At 41.1% G+C, this 17,216-nt stretch overlaps 2 protein-coding genes across 9 annotated transcripts in view; one reads left to right on the top strand and one right to left on the bottom strand.

The window, feature by feature from the left end:
- Positions 1-1,409, bottom strand: part of mapkap1 (MAPK associated protein 1) — a 28,734-nt gene extending 27,325 nt beyond the window's left edge. For both annotated transcript variants that reach the window (XM_035390557.1, XM_035390558.1), the window contains exon 1: positions 980-1,409. In XM_035390557.1, coding sequence (XP_035246448.1) covers positions 980-1,259 — 280 coding nt within the window. In that variant the 5' untranslated portion in view covers positions 1,260-1,409. The remainder of the gene's footprint in view (positions 1-979) is intronic.
- A 90-nt stretch (positions 1,410-1,499) lies between these two features.
- The window catches only part of LOC118212568 (pre-B-cell leukemia transcription factor 3-like), a 63,819-nt gene continuing 48,102 nt past the window's right edge, over positions 1,500-17,216 (top strand). For 2 of the 7 annotated variants that reach the window (XM_035390561.1, XM_035390559.1), the window contains exons 1-3: positions 9,400-9,504; positions 10,810-11,009; positions 11,816-11,889. In XM_035390561.1, coding sequence (XP_035246452.1) covers positions 9,475-9,504; positions 10,810-11,009; positions 11,816-11,889 — 304 coding nt within the window. In that variant the 5' untranslated portion in view covers positions 9,400-9,474. Of the gene's footprint in view, positions 1,582-9,399; positions 9,505-10,809; positions 11,010-11,815; positions 11,890-12,228; positions 13,139-17,216 lie in introns of those variants that run through there. The other 5 variants (XM_035390564.1, XM_035390560.1, XM_035390563.1 and 2 more) reach the window with 5 other exon arrangements.

Raw genomic sequence — 17,216 nt, 5'->3', positions numbered from 1 at the left:
ACGAGGAACCAAGCTCCCAACTCCAGGTACATCAGCAGCCATTCTCTCGGCTGCTTGTAATTAACTTTATCATTTCAAAATCTGTCATCTATAGTGTGGGGTTACCTGTGCCTTAGTCAGCTGAGAAATTCTGTTGCTATGTTTTAAACTTTAAGCTGTGCCTCCCATAGTTCATTGCAAAGTCACAGTGATATTAAGATGATGTCATAAAAGATGCAACGGTTCATGTAAAACAAAATAACAAATAGGCTACATACAGAACTCACAATTATCTACAAACATTAAATGCAAATAAATAAATAAATAAATAAAACAAGGAAGACGTGCTTAATATGTGAACTCAAATTTAAGGACAAAACACCCTGAGGTTTGACTGGACACCTGGGCTGTCTTCCTGGTTCATGCAAGGATAATACAAATAGGGTAAAACAGCCGTGATGTCACCTTTCTGGCAAAAAACAAAGAGGGGCTCTACCAGTCATGAACTGTGCTGGTAACAACCCGTGGGTCAGCACTGATCCTGATTAGTGGACACTTTCTGGCAGCACTTCCATGACTCTTGTGGGAATCTCCAGAATTAGCCAGAAAGTATCCACCAATCATGGTTACATGATTATTTTGCTTGTGACAAACATACTCCATGATTGGTGGAGCTCTTCTAGGTGTTCTGCAAGACCACATCACAGATGTTATTAGACTACCAATGGTCATCTCCTATGTCCCTTCTGGTCCTCCCTTTTTTCTTAACTACAGGAGGTTGTAGTTAGAAACAGGAGTCTCTGGTTTGCTCACAAATTATTAGAAGATGCATGAATTTGGAAAGCTTCAATGGAACGGAGACTAAACTTTCAATGTTAAGAATATGGAGTCAACCACCTGGTTAGTCTACAATAATATATAAGGTGATATCAACTGACTTATGCCCATGTTGTCACCCCTTGTGAGACGGGGAGGGGTAGGTCGCAGGAGGAGGAGCTACCTGTGTTGGACCTCCGGCGGATGCCGAAGTCCCAGCTGGAGGTTATGTCAACGGACTGGGACAGGTCGCAGCCCTGGGTCTCACCGGCACCGCCGTCCCCCAGGGAGCTGGGCCCGGACATGCCCCGCCCCCCGTCCCCCGGGGCGGAGGACTGCTGGCACCGCTCCAGGTCCACGTCGTGGTCGATCAGGACGACCTCGCACATGCCCGTGTCATCGCTGGTCACGTGGGACTGCCGGATATGCGCCAAGATGATGGCGGGGTTGTCCAGGAATGCCATTCTCTCTCCCTCTCCGTCTCCCTCTTTCCCCTCTCCCTCTTTCTCTCTCTCTTTTTATTTCCCCCAATCTTTCTCTCTCAGCCGTTTTTCTCTCTCTTTCTATTCTCTTCCTTTCTCTCGTTCCCTTGTACTCCCGCTTTCTCTCTTGCCCCCTTTCCCTCTTGCTCCCTCTGTCTTTCTGTCTCTCACTCACTTCCTCTCTCTCCCTCACTCTCTCACTCTCTGCAGGAATCAGGGAGATGCCGTCGCCTCTTTCTTCTGTGGGGGATTATTTTCTTGTCTCCATGTTGGACCATGGGTGCCCTCCTGTAGGAGAGGAAAGGTAAGATGTCAGCGTGTGCCACCATCCTTGGGGGTTCGCAGGCTTAATGTTCAAGAGCTTACACAGGTCTCCAGCATCACACTCATTTATTTAGGCTACTTCAAGCAACTTAAATGCCAGGACCTCCCCCCGCCCCACTCCCAACCATATGCTTTATCTACAGCATGGTTTTGAAGACACACACGTCCATTCTCCACATGTATGTTTGCCAAGGCGACTACAGGTCGTTAACATGTCGAGAGAGGGTCCATAAACTCCCAGTCAAAAATTACTGCCATCCCATCAATGTATCACATAAAAGTCCACCTGCTAATTGGCCGTTTATAACCTTGTTAGCGGTTTGCTGGCTTACCTCCCACGCTGTGAATGGGCTAAAGGCTACCTGGGGAGTTAACAGCCAGCCAGGCCTAATAACCGGCACTAGTATCTTTTATAGTTCCTTCTTAACATTTATCTACCTTGGCTGAGGATTCAGGAGTAGGTTTGGTTTAGGCGCATAGACGTGAGGGGTGGTGGGGGGTAAGGGGGGGTGGTGAAGGTGGGGCAGGGCTGTTAAGAATGGCAGATTCATGTCTGAATAAAATTTTAAGCATAGGTTAGGAATGACAAACAAGAAGGTTATCGGGTCATTTTGCCTCCAGGATCCCACTTCAAATTTCCTGATAGCGGGAGAGAAGTAGATTTTTATTTGGGCTACTAATTTTATTCATTTATTTTATTTTTCATGAAACTGGAGGTCTTGGCTCAACTGCCACTGAAACGCAACCCAAACCAGTATGAAAGCAATCGCTCTGAGACTAGGACAGAACACAACAGTAATGCGTTTGTTTTTTGGGTGTAGGCTGCTCAACACATAGTGAGACAGTAACATTTACTGTCAAAATGACCAGCGCTAGAGGATAGTTGTGGTGCCTCAATTCTCACGGTCAAATAAATTTGGCAGAGAACACCAAATGGATCAAAGAAATGCAACCGGGTGCATCATGGTATCTACGGCAACCATCTTGCACTTCAACCTTGTGTCTTTGTTTTCCGTCAAGAACTCCAGGAGTATTCTGCATCGTACATCAAAATGGGCCAGACTTCATTTGGCAGGAACATCAATATCAAACAAAACATGACAGCTGTCAAATGGTACAGGGTTTTTTTTTTTTTTTTTTGAAAACTGCTCTGTTTCAGAACAGATCTTGAAATGGGACCAGACTGAAAATGCCCGTAACATCGTGGCCCTGTGGAATTTTATTTTAAAATACATCATCATTTATTTATAAGTGTCAGGAGCCAATTAATCTCATACCATTTCAGAAAATACAAATTTATTTATTTAGTTTATTTAAACAGGGACAGTGTACAAAGAACATTAACCTTATATAAAACAAGGAAAGATGTAATGCACCGGGTTATAGCAATTTGCTCATTTCCACCCGTAGTCCCTGGGCAATAGGCCTACATGTAATCAATAAAGAAGAGTTAGCCTATATTCATACTGAGGTGACACATGCATAACAAGCCATAAATCTGCGCCAAAATAAAATGCAAGACAGTCTTGAAATGTGGTTTTTTTTTTATTAATAATAATAATTATAATAATAATAATAATAACAATAATAATAATAATGAATAAATAAATAAAAATAATAAAATTTAAAAACCATAAGAGAGGCAGACAACACTGAGAAAAATGTGCCCGATATTGTCCTCACTTAAACCACAAATCTAGTGCCAGGAGAAAAACACTAATCTCCTAATTAACAAGCCAATTTGGTGACTGGCAATTATGGCTCTACAGAGACATGCCTGAGTGAGACATGACATCTTATTCACTGCTTCGCCTTGTAACTGCAAGTCCCAGCTGTACAGGTGTACATACATACACACACAGTCCTCCATACTATGTGTGTATGTAACCACTATGCGGGCGGACACGGTGGCATAGTGGTTAGCACTGTCTCACAGCAAGAAGGTTGTGGGTTTGAATCTCAGCTTAGGGCCTTTCTGTGCAGAGTTTGCATGTTCTCCCCGTGTTCGTGTGGGTTTACTCTGGGTACTCCGGTTTCCTCCCACACTCAAAGACGTGCATGTTAGAGTGCACCAAGGCACTTGCCTCAGAACTGGTGCAGCACAAGAGGCAGAGGTGGTGATGCAAGATTTTCATGATGCAAACACAAAAAGGTTTCACCGACAGGGGGCCTTATATTAGACTGCTTCACTCCAAAACCCAGTTGCATACAGTTACCACAGACTCAACACAAAATGAGTGGCAGGCAAGATAAATCACAGATAGTCCATCACCCTTGAGAGATGTGAGGGTGAAGCACAGAGGGCTGCCCCATTTTGGGGCTCTGTTTGAGGTACCCACCCTTCAGCACCATGGACAGGGAAACGTAACCCACATACAAACACAAATGTCCGGCCCAGGTGTTCCAGCTCTTTTCAACAGTGACTAAAGTGAATATATAAAGTTATCAGCAACAGAGGGGATTAATACATAAGCCTACAACACAGAGTTATGCTGTGGTGGGTGCCAAAGGAAGATTGAGGATGTATAGCTTTAAAGTTGCAAAGGAAATTGAAGACAGCGTTAGATAGGCTATACCAATTCAGTGTTACATGAGCCCCAATGCAAGATACACAGGTGTGTTTTCAGTTGTTAGGGAAATGTTATGGGACTTTACCAATGTAGGGTTCTCAATGATAGTCAGAGTTGGCACTGCAGAAAAGTTGCTCTGCCAATTTGCCAGTTCAAGAGAGTAATGGTTACAGAAATGTTTTGTTTCTACATTAGTTTTGAACAAAGCCACAAGAGTGATGGAAAAATCCTGCAAAATTGAACTTGCTTCGCTTAGACATCCCAACTACTGCGTGTCTCACAGCAAAATATAAGAAAATAAATGAAGCATGCACTCCAAATAAATGACAGCCTGTCTCATTGACGAGCTATACCACATACAGGGTAGAAGGGCAGTGTTATGCTACTTTGGAACATTGCTTTGTCAATCTGGCGGATGCCATTTTGTTTTAACACCCTGTAATATAGGGACCCACAACCCCTGTCCTGAAGGGCCTGAAAGCCTGTACTGAATTTACAGTGCAGTCCATAAGTATTTGGACAGTGACACAATTTTTGTTGACATTAGTACTCTCTCTTATATCCTTCATAGCAAGTTTGACTTTTAAACTATTCATTTCAGCAAGGTCAAATGAATGAGAGTGAACTGGGAGCCAGACAACCGGGAGAAACAGCGATGCCGTTAAGGGTCAGCAAAGACAGCTGATGTCGCTGGTATTCACACTGTGCAAATACAATGGAGTGTGCTCCACAAAATGACTTGTGTTGAACCAATGCAAAATGTGGGAACTAGCTACATATTCTCTAACCTCACTACAGTCTTTAACCTCACATTCACAGATTAATTTCAAATCCAATGTGTGCAGAGCAAAAACAACAAAAATTGTGTCACTGTCCACATACTTACTGATTGCACAGTAGCAGGTACAGAGTGCATAATTGTCTAATTAAAGCAGTTGATTATACTAATAAAACATATCTGAATTAGTTGCTAATTTTAAGGTGAAATGACCCTGGAGCTACCCAGGGCCAGGCCTGGAGAGCCCTGTCCCAAATGTTTTAAGGGCCTTTTGACTCTACTCCCAAACCCAACTTCACATGGCGGCTCCACCTAGCAGTGTGCAACAGGTGAATGTTGTTTAAGCCTTATCAAAAATAAACATGGGGGTGGGGGTTGATTGAGGGTTTTGAATTCATCAACAATATTAACAAAATACAAAAGGTTTTTCAGGCTGAATTCTGTCACTACAGCAAAAGGACTTAGGTGGTAATTAGCAGAACATAAATACTGAATGTATATGAGAAGCATTTCTTTACGCAGAATTTGTTTATGTGGAACAGTAGAGGCAGAGACTCTAAAATCTTAAGGCACTGGATGCTCTCCAGTTTGCAAGTAAACGGCAGGCTTAGAAATCCCATCTGTGTGAAGTGTTCCACCACATCTAAACACCCCCCACCCCCCACCCCAACGTTTCTGAATAAACATTCTATAAATAGCCATTGTAGGCTCCATGTCATTTAATAACTGCAGCTTTTCCCCCCAGAGGATTTTACAACTGCCACACAAGCGTTAAAAACAGAAACTGGGGAGCAACATGCCGTCTAACCAGAAGATATAGCTGGAATATACATTCATAAAGGCTAAAGTTGAGCATTACTGTTAAATGAAAATGTGGTCCTAAATCCCCATAACTTTAAAAATGTTTAATAATAAAGAAACCATATGAATTTATATACATTTTCGTAGAGCACAATAAATAATGACAGTTTTACACGTTGTCACAATCCCCGAATCACCTATAGCTGGGCTGCTAAAATCCTGTTCCTGGAGATCTACCGTCCTGCATGGAAAACAATTTCATGAAGCTCTTGACGAACAGTTCTTGCGCTGACATTGTTTCCAAAGGTAGTTTGTGACTCTGTATTGAGTGTTGCAACCTAGGACAGATGATATTTACATGCTACATGCTTCAGCACTCTGCAGTCCCGTTCTATGAGCTTGTGAGGCCTACAATTTTGCAGCTGAGCTGTTGTTGTTCCTTCCACTTCACAATAACAGCACTTACAGTTGACTGGCGCAGCTGCAGCAGTGCAGCAATTTGTTTAACTGACTTGTTGGAAAGGTGGCATCATATGACAGTGCCATGTTGAGTCACTGAGCTCTTCAGTACAACCCATTCTACTGCCAATGTTTGTCAATGGAGATTGCGTGGTTGTATGCTTAACTTTATGCACGTGTTAGCAATGGGTGTGGCTGAAATAGCCGAAGCCACTAATTAGAAGGGATGTCCACATGCTTTTGGAAACGTAGTGTATGTCAGCTATGAATTGACAGTCCTGTTTTGCACTGCTACAGTGGTTCTTTGCCACTCTGCCTAGTACTGCACCCAAAAATGAGCTTCTGTTGTATGAAGGATCATACGATTCCGTGAATGACCGCTCAGAACACAAGATAAAAAGGGAGAATGAAATTAAGTGAACCGTCACAAAAATACAGAGGAAGGACTCAAGGCGACTCCAGCGGTATTCTAGATTAACATGGTTTCTCCTATTATGTGGATAGTCCGAATGTTATTTTTACAAATTTGAGTGCATTTAAAAAATAAGAATCATAATAGCATGTGATATGTGTGACTGTTTCAATTAGCGAATCAGCTAGCTAGTTGTACAGTGTGCTGAATTTTCTATCGCCGGATAGTTAGCTAACTTCAGCTGTTTATGTCTGACGATATGAGATGCGACAACACATGCTCAAATGTTTTGAGACTCAATGATTATCGGCAACCTAACGCAGCCACCTGCAATTAGCCATTGCAAGAAAGCAACTGGCTAGCAACCACTCCATCACTACCATACACACGATTAGCTAAGCATTTAACTGAGATAAGGTTAGCCAGGTCCCATTACATTACGTTTGCTGAATAGTTGGAGAGATAGATAAGCTAGCCAAATGATACTTATAAACGAGCCCATCTCATGCAAACCAGTTCGCGCGTATTCCTATTCACATTTGGAACACAATACTATTTACAACTTAAACACAAAGGAAAAACACTGCACACGGATGTTGTTGAGCCAAAGCATAGGCAGCAATTAACTCGAAGGCAACTAGCTAGTTAGCCTGGCAACATAATACCTTACTCTGGAGAGCTGTTACAACATATTATCGTACTTTGGTTTAACTGTAAGGTGCTACCTAGCTAATGTAATGTTAGAGAGCTAGTCAAACTAGAACAGGCAAAATAGCTAGCTAGTAGTAAGCTAGCTACATTAGCAAGCTACTTCTGTTTCTGACTTTATGGGTCTGTGATGACACTGCATTGCAAAACACAGGATATGCATTCAGATAATGATAATCTTACAAGTGTTACAAATAATCTGAGATAGACCGCAACATTTTTGCGTCAAAGAAGCCACTAAACTGTGTATACTTAGCGTACAATTTGGTTTACCTAGCAAGATAGCTATCGAGCTAGCGTTAGGCCTTATCCCAACTGCAAATGTCCTCTTGGGGTTGCACCTTAGCAAGGAAGCTGAAACGTACCGTTATGCATGTCTGACCCGAAGAAAATATATATCGAGAAGACGCAGTATCCGCTGTTCGTATTCCCACTTACAGTGTCTCATTTCAGTTATGTTTATAAAACAGGTATACCGTTAGAAAATAAACAATAAACTCCACTGAAATATATTTCCTCTTAGATCCAACAGCAGCTTTGACTGGTTTACCTTCAAACAGGAAGTGCGAATGAATCATCGACGCGGCCAAATGGACAGCATCGAAGAGTTTGACTGACATATAATAAACCAATAATATTTCATGAATGTTAGGATTGATTGTGAAGATAACCAATCGCAGAGCTTTATCTACTGCACAAAAAACGGCACATCAGGAACCGGTTTATAATGAAACTTTCCGCAATCATTGACATTTGTAAACCCCACAGTTTACTGGTAATGCTGTGCTCTCATGAGGAATTTGATGTAGCAGTAGTTTGTCAATATAAAAAAAAAAACAAGGTAATTTAAATCTTCTGAAGGAAAACTTAAATGTTGGTTTCGCTCAAATCTGCTAAATGCCTGTAATGTAATGTATTAATAGTATGAATGTGATGCAACGTTTTCTGAGGAATTTTGACGAATGTCAAATGCATCCCAGAATGTAAAAAACTGCGAGAGAGAGAGAGAGAGAGAGAGATATGCAGAAAAATGTGCCTCTCCTGATGTCTGAAGAGGATCCTGCTTAACCAGGGAAACTCCTCAGCAGGAAAGCATGGCAATGCTTGAGTGTAAAATGCACATGCAGAAAATATTTTATATATCAGAAAATATATTCCTATACAATACACAGTGAAGTACGAGGAATTGAAAGATATTTAATTTGCCTTTAGTTTGACAATAAACATTCATATTTGAGATGTAAATAATACTATACGAGGGTATGAAATTACTTTTCTTGATGGCAGTAATTATCTTTTTGTAGTGTTGTAAATATTCTGACAGATATATAGTTGTCAGCCTCATTCTTTCAACCAGTTTTTAATCTCATATTTATGTTTAATTAAATTTTATTGTAGGTGTGAATATAACCAGTTAATACTTCAAAGAATTGGGCTTATTTTTGGTTGGAACTATTTCCTATGGCACCTACCAATGCAGAAACTACACTTACAGAGGTGAGATTAATCAAATATGAATCTAATGTATGTTCATGGTACAATAACATGTTGTCCATGAAGTGTGAGGTCCACCGGGGAAATGTAAATGCATTATTCTAGCCTGGGCAATAGTAACAAGGCAAACATTCGAATTTAATATGACATCATAAAAAAGTCTATGTTTGCAATAATCTCCCTATAGCTAACAAACCAGCTTCTGTAGATGCTTGTTGAACAATACAACCAAATGCTCCACGCATTACGAATGAAAAAGTTATTCGTCAGTTTCAAAATGATGCGATGTTAGATAAAACATTGGCGCTCCATATCAAACCAAACTTCTCATGCTACCATAGCAACTAAAGAAGGTGGAGTGAACAGCACAATATGCTTATACGGTTGATGTCACCCGTCGTAACGACCAATCAGAAGTTGGTGTCTGCTTGCACAAACCTTCTGAGGTTTCTGTACGCTAATTGGACGGGCTTTACAGTCAAATGCTTTATACCGATTGGATGTACTATTTGTCAATCCCAGAGAGGTATATGTGGATTGGTGAGATTGAGCTCAATTTGCAATAATATAAACATGGTCTCTACTGGTCCACCTTGTGGGCAAGACTAGGTAGGAGAATATTGCCTTGTGCTTCAACGGCGGAGAGTCCAAATGAAGATTCACTTTCAGTTCTTTCAGTGCGTAAGTGGGGTTTGCAGTGAGCGCACTTGTTTTTTTATAGCCTAATTTGTTTAATGTGCCGTTTTTTTTACTGGGAGTTTATCGTGATCGAATTTTTCTCTGTTCTCATGTGAAGCTATGGACAGTTGAACACGCGTGCTTTCATCGATTCGTAAACGAGTTGCTGCATACTTTTTTCTTTATTAATGTCATTTCTTGTGCCGGTTTTTTTTATTTCGGGAATTCCGCGAGAATGATACCGACACCACCTCTTGGGAGCGGGCATCTTTATTATTTTGCATTGTTTTTCTATCCATGCTATTGTTTTTGGCATATCAGCACTGAACAAGTATTATTGGCACGTTGTCAGTCGCTGACTATCGCTGCCATCCGCCGACAATTATAAGCACGCAGTTTAAACATTTGGGCTCATAGATTCCAGCGTGGATACATTTTGGTGTATTGGTCCACAGACTGCAATTCATTGTTTGCTATTGTTTTTCCCCTTGGGTTTTTTTTCCTGTCAGTGCAGTAAAAGTTTTCAATTAGGCTGCGTTTATATTGTTGATGTTTACATTAACATCATAAGCATCGTCTTAAGCATTATAATTGATTTGGTTTTTATGGCAGTTTCCTTTAGCGTTTTCAATTTATTAAAACATTTGTGAACATGCTCCTTTGGAATACAGTATAATGTCTATCGTGATGTGTGTGTTCTGACTCGTTATATTGCTTGTATTATTTATTTCCATTGTGTTTTGCTATTCCTAGTTTTGGTTGGGGAATTTGTGTTCTGAAATAAATGGGGATTTGGGCAAGTTTGCAAGACGACTTTAACGAGGAGACAGACTTGCAAGAAGATTTTAGAACGTATTCCAGAAATCCGTCTGGAGATAGGCTATTGCAGTCATTTCGAAGACGGGGAATCAAACAAAAAGACCAACTGACTTGAAGATTCCAATAGGATCAAAAGGACATAAACTGTCATCTTTACGCTTTCAATACTCAAAGGATTATATTTAGGCTACTTTGCCTATACAACTGCGAACATAAATATTGACCAAACATTTAGATGCCCTACTTCGGATCGTGGAGAGAATTAAAAATATATATTCCAAGAAGAAAAAGTGATCCTTGGATTTGTCATCATTCATTCTCGTTAACCACGAGTAGTCCAAGAAATATATCGTTTTTATTTTTTTATTTGGTTGAGATTTATAATTAGCCTCATCAGCGTACCTACCTAAGAATTGCGTTTGTATGTGATTTCATAAGAAATCTCTTCTCGTCTGGGTCGTAAGAAGCGCATTGATTCTGTTGCGGCAGACTATGGACGAGCAAGCCAGGATGATGCAGTCGCTCTCCGGCGTGAACCTGGCCGGCCTTTCGGTGCATGGAGGCATGGGTCTGCAGCCTGCGCACATGCACGACGGGACCGACGCGGACGGGAGAAAACAAGATATCGGGGATATTCTACATCAGATAATGACTATTACTGACCAAAGTCTGGATGAAGCACAAGCAAAGTTAGTTCTTTTTTAAAAAATAATGCAGTTGCATATTTACGATGGTTTCACAGGTGTCTTACTCGCCTACTATAACCATATTTATATTTTTTAAAGGCAGAAAATTAGAGGCAACACACTTTGAGGCAAAAGCCGGTGTTTTCTTGTAATTCTTGTTAACTAGTAGTAGTAGTTAAGATAATTCATAGGTTTTATCCTTATGTAGGCTACAATTCAAAGTTCTGGAAATAATTCAACTGACGGTAGCCTATTTAACTGTTTGAACCACATTACGACATTCTTGAGTAGTCTACTTTAAGGCCGTCTCTTCCTGTATGCTTTTCAAATCTGTAGGCTATTTGTACCCACTGGAAAATGTTTGTCAAAATTCGAATTGTAGCTGTAATTTTTATAGCTATCTTGCAGTAGCCGGTTCTACTATAATGAATTAGGAAGTCAACAACTGAATATCTAAGTTAATATTTTACCAAAAAGTTACAAACTTTCTGACAATATGTACTTAGTCTTTATCTGTTCAGTGTCATTCAATATTACATTAAAATCCTGCCTGTTATTATTATTATTATTATTATTATTCGTAGTAGTAGTAGCAGTAGAATTTAAAAAAAACGTAAAGAACATAGCACTTTAGTGCACGATTTCCGTTGCCGACGCTTAGCCACAAGTATGGTTACAATTATGTAAGAACAGTAAAAATGTATCCTTTAAAATGTAAAACGATTAAACAAATATAGCGTAATCATCGTCTTTTAGCGAAAAAGGATATTCGGATAACATTTTTTCTCTCTTGCATTATACCCAAACAGGAAACATGGACTGAACTGCCATCGCATGAAACCTGCCCTTTTCAGTGTTCTCTGTGAGATCAAGGAGAAAACGGGTAAGAATGTAGTTTTACGTTGATATGGGTAGCTAAAATGCCCAAAGAAAGGAGGTGGTGAGTGAGATCATAAAGAAAAGGCATCGTTATGTTGTCTCTGTACGCTTTGTACCGCCATCTTTGCTCGTTATCGTCCCAGGTCCCTCAGTATTATTATAGCGTAGACACTTTAAATCTCTGTAGGCTGTTTCTCTTCCTAAAATAAATAGCTATATATTTCAAGAAGATTGAGGGTTATGCACATGCAATAAAATGGGTCAAGAAAGGTCTGCGATCGTGTGGCTGTCTTGTTTGGAGGGTGGCAGGTTGTTAGCCACGTCCCGTTTCTTTTGCCCGCAGATCATGTTTGTACCTACGACTTGAAGAGATCGCACGGAGACCGACCCGCGAGCGAGTGCTCTTGATTGATGGACCATTCTCAAATGATCCGAAAACGTTCATACGCGTTTTCTTTTTCACGTAGGCTAAATCAACTAAACACTAAAACAAAACAAGTCACAGTGTGGAATTTAAGATTTGTTCAAAGGGAGGATATAAGATACTTCATCTTGAATCCCAAAAGAATGGCAAGTCGCCTATTCAACACATTGTCATTTAACATCGACAATAAGGCTACTTCAGTGTGCAATATAGGCTAGCATATTTCAGATTTGGGGAGTCGGTGACAGCCGCTTGCTTGTTCCAGAATTGGTTATCAAGTTCTCTTTCATCTGTTGTCCCAAAGTAGATAACTGTCCTTAGAAATCTTCACCAAAGCCTTGGCTAGTGTCAAAGGTGTTAGGCTACTGCACAAAACTGGATTTTCCACAACATCCGCATTGACAAGCAAAAACACAATTAAAACACTCAATGGCAAACACCTGTTTTCTTGAGTGTCTAGGGACGAACTTTCAAACAGGAGAAGAGCAAGGATAGGGGAGAAGATGGCCATATCCAGGTTGGGTGCAAAGTTGGCCATTTGGTAATAATCATCATGTGAGCTGATACGTGCCGGGTCGTAACAGACCAAATCTGGAGACAAAGATGGATCGCTAAAGGCTGGCTTTTAAATAATATGGGTGGACATAGTTATCGTCTATAGTGCTGCTACGGGTGATGTCACTTCTAGTTGGAAGTTCTTCTGTCGTTTGGCGTGATCTTTTGGACTTCACATTGCTGCCCGCATCCCAGCACCGCTGGCAATCTACTGCTCCCCGGATTCTCTCCTGTTACGAGGGGCGGCCCTGCACGCATATGGTCCCAAAGGACGGTACTGTAACCCGGAGGAATACGTGTTTTTAAATTATCCTAACTGTAATTGTGGAATGTTGTTGTATAAGCATATTAAATGTTAGTTTGGTGAGGTAATAACGTAATCCACCCGATGGGCAGAGTAACAACTTTGGACATGAGGCGACTGAGTCTTGTTATGTGTACTTGCTGTGAAACCCGCCTTTGAGTGAACCAAACTATGCTTAATGTGCTGACTTGTAGTGGATCTTATCAGTCTTGTGATGATTTTGCGTATGTCTCCTATTTAGTAAAATATACCTGGTGTCATAGCTTATTATCTTCAGGCTATCTGTCCCACATGTTGAGCATTTTTCAGCCTCATAAATTACAATCAGAATTCAACACTGAGCATGTACTAGAAACCAGACATTATTAGCAGGTGAAAGAGGGAATGACAGGATGAAGTGCCCTTCTGTTTTTGAAGAGATTGATTCCTTTATTTTCTTTTCTTGTGGTGTAGAAAACAAATTTCCAGTTCCTGGTGTTCTGGAACATACCCTGGCAGTTTCCGAAATGCACTTCTGAGCCCACAGCTGCTCTTCCGCCGTTTATGTACAAGTGTTAATTTGCTTTGATATGCTAATCAGAGGATATTATGCAAAGAATGAGATTAGGAAGCAGCGTGAAGTCATTTGCTTGTCGGTTAATTGTTGTCTTAAAGCTGTACGGAACCCCTCCAGTCCCACCCTCAGCCTCTCTGCGGTGCATTCACGAGAACTGACTGAGGCAGAGCTGTTTCTAGATGTGCACTTTTTATTTTAGATTTTCTCCTGTTTTCACCTGCCTTTTCAGAAACTGGAAACTCTAGTGTAGACTTACAGTGCCTTCTACACCCACACGAGTTTGTCACAGTGGTAATACGAAAACATAATCTTGTTCCGTTGTGGCTAATGGTGTCAGTCACTGCTTGACTTTCTCTTTTTGGACGGAGTACGCAGCTTGTTTCAATGTCCAATCTCCGTTTTTCAGGCTCAGTGATTTCTGCTGTACTATCGTCCTTTCAGTTGCCTTGCATACAAATCCAGCAGAGAGTGGGGTGAAATTCCATTTTAATTCAGTCAATTCATCAATTGAAAACCTCATTGAATAATGCGGCCATGTTTTTTTTTCAATTAAATGAATTTTAATTAATTTCCCCAATCGATTGAACCGGAACAGAACTGACCCAAAACCTGCCCCTAAAACTCAGGCCAGCGGTTCTAGACCGGCAGCAGAATGCAGGACCTGCACTTGTCATAAAAGAGGTTTTATTGGTGTTCCAGCTTGGGGCAGGTCCATGCTTTAAGGGTCAGGAAGGTAGGCGTTAGGGGTGGGTGAGGTAGGCACAGGGGCATCGCTACCTTCACTATCACCTGACTTTATTTTCATTTTAGTGCACAGAAAATATTAACACATAAATACTGGGAGAAGAAAATCTCATGGGGAAAAGCCCAGATGGAAAGGCCCAGAACTTCTCAGCCTTTAGTGTTATGTTCTCCCCAGTGCCTTCCAAACCACACACCTCACTGCGCATGACTGGCATTTATGTGTACGACCAAAAAAATGTTACACTGCAGAAAGTGTTGAGGAAATAAAGGGTGAACAGTCCAGTGCAATTTGATAACTGCATATTTTCTGGATTTCCCCAGGGTGGCCACACCTACTGTGCCTACCCTAACCCACAATTCCCAGCTTCATGGAATGTGAACTGTTTGACTTTTAAAAAAATGTGCAATATAAGTGTCTTTGTGAACTACATGCACCATAAGACATTGCAGACTTCCTAGAGTCCCTCAGTGCTGAATTCTCAGCATCACTGAACAGATTACTGTTACAATATCTCAAAGATTATCCCTGCATGCACTATGACAGCTAACGCTCTTGCTGTGGGGTACTTAACTTCTCTGTGTATTTTCTGGGAGAAACAAAGTATTAAGCAAGTCTTTGGTTAACCACCCCACCCCCCCCCCCCCCCCCCCCCACCTCCCGAGAAGGCAAATTTAACCTTACCACCATCTCTGATAGTGTACTTTGAAACTCACAAAGGCAATGCTACAGATGTTTGACATTATTACAGGGAAACATCACGCCATCTGACGGCCAATGTATTCAAGTGATCCTGCCACTGTTGGAAGGTTTAAAATCTTTGAATCTAAAACTCATTTGAATAAAACTCATTGAATTTTATTTTTAGCTTTGAACATATTGTGGTCCGTTGTTGCCTACTTCTCTTACTTGCCACGTTCCGTATCTGAAACGAATCTCTTTGACTGATATTATTGAGTGGGTGTGGCTGCCCCAGCGATGCAAAACGTGTCACTCGGCATATTTTCCCATATGGGAGGCTGATCTATGAAACTGGTATGTGGTAATTGCCTTTCTTTACATGTTACAGATCATTTTCGCCATAAAGTAGGAATGTACAATATTATCGGCTGCAAGATTATGGCTGATATTAGGCAACGTGCACGCACCATTTTATGTGATGCTGATGCTGTAAGTTCAGTGAAAATGCTTCTCGGATGGTAGCCTGGTCACTGACTTCCAAAGCTCTGTTAATCTATCATTTTTATCAGCCAAACTCCCATGAAATCCTATATAGAAACTCAGTCGCTCTCTAGACTCGTGCTCTTTGTTTAATAAATTTAGCCAGTTGAAACATTTTGTTATACAATTAAAATTTATGTTTTTTTCCCTTCATAAGTTGACATCTGTGCTCATCAGCTTCCATGGATGTGGAAACGTGGGTGCAGTTTGCATTTGTCTCATAATGAAAAACGGGAAGGTATCTGTCGGCCAATACGGCCAGGCAGATATTGCTGATTTATTTCTGCCCCCAGACTTTCCATAGCTTGCTTCGGTGCTATAAAGTTTGATTAGAATTTGAGTTGCCCTGTAAACGAAAAACAATCAGCAGCTGCTGAATTACCCTGCTAAATGCTAAGTGTGCAGGGGCAGTGTGAGTCCTGAAAGGAACTGGGCCTCTGACGCAGATGATCTGGTTTGCAGTGTTGGCAGTACCAGCTGTGTCCATGAAGATGACTCAGCTGTCCGAGGGTATCCCAGAATCCTCCTATTGGCTGTTATTGGCTCCACTATCTTACATATGCACAAACACATAGGAAGGACCAGCTCCTTTTTTGTGAAAACCAATACGTAAGTGAAAAGTAAAGATATTTATATAAATCACACATCAGTATTTTCTGTCTCTACCAGCCATTCCCCAACTCAACCCCCCTGCCCCCCCCCCCCCCCGCCCCTCTCGCGTACGCGCACACACACACACCTCAAACATGCCTCCTACCCTATCCATTTGTTCATTTATCAGTTTGTTGTTTCTTCAACCATGAATTACACACAGGCACACGGAAGCTCACATGCATTAATATCAGGGTTTGGGTTAGTCAATTCAGCAAATGAATTGAAATTCAATTAATTAATTGAAAAACGACTGTAATGCTCCTGTGGATTTTTCAGTTAATGAATAGAATTGCAGTTGATTTCCTCAAGTGGCTAAATTGAAATGAAATTAACTGCAACTGTGAGATGTATACTCTCAAGTTTTTTAATGACTGTACCTCATCTAGATTAAGTCCCGTCAGGTGGTCTGTGTGTGCTCACTTCCTGCCTACCCGGTTCTCCTTTTGACCCAGAAACGGGTTCCTACCCTGCCACACTTCCTGCTGTGTCTCTGCTAAGCATGGCCATTTTGTCTTCCTGCTTAGCACACTGTGTTTCCCTTTGCAGTGTAAGGATAAGTAACCTGGTTTTGTTACTTGTACTTGTATACTTATACTTGTAAAACCTTGATTGATAGCCCCCCCCCCCAATATATATTTATCATGTTGACTTCATTTTTCATTGAGACTTTTAAACCCAGTCTGAAGTTTCACTAGTGTTGAGTTTGCTGGATTCCAATAACTTATGCCAGCATTGATATGATTTCTGTTGGCCCCCCTCCTGATCTGAATCAGACAAGGACATGGGTTCAAAGGTCACTGAACAGAGTTGCAGTTGTCTGCAGAGTTGCTGTCATCTCAAGAGTTGCATACTCTAGGCTTGAGAGAGAGAGAGAG

The sequence above is a fragment of the Anguilla anguilla genome, chromosome 14 (genome assembly GCF_013347855.1).
Source record: "Anguilla anguilla isolate fAngAng1 chromosome 14, fAngAng1.pri, whole genome shotgun sequence".
Lineage (NCBI taxonomy): Eukaryota > Metazoa > Chordata > Actinopteri > Anguilliformes > Anguillidae > Anguilla > Anguilla anguilla.
This window is presented reverse-complemented; position numbering and strand designations above follow the sequence as displayed.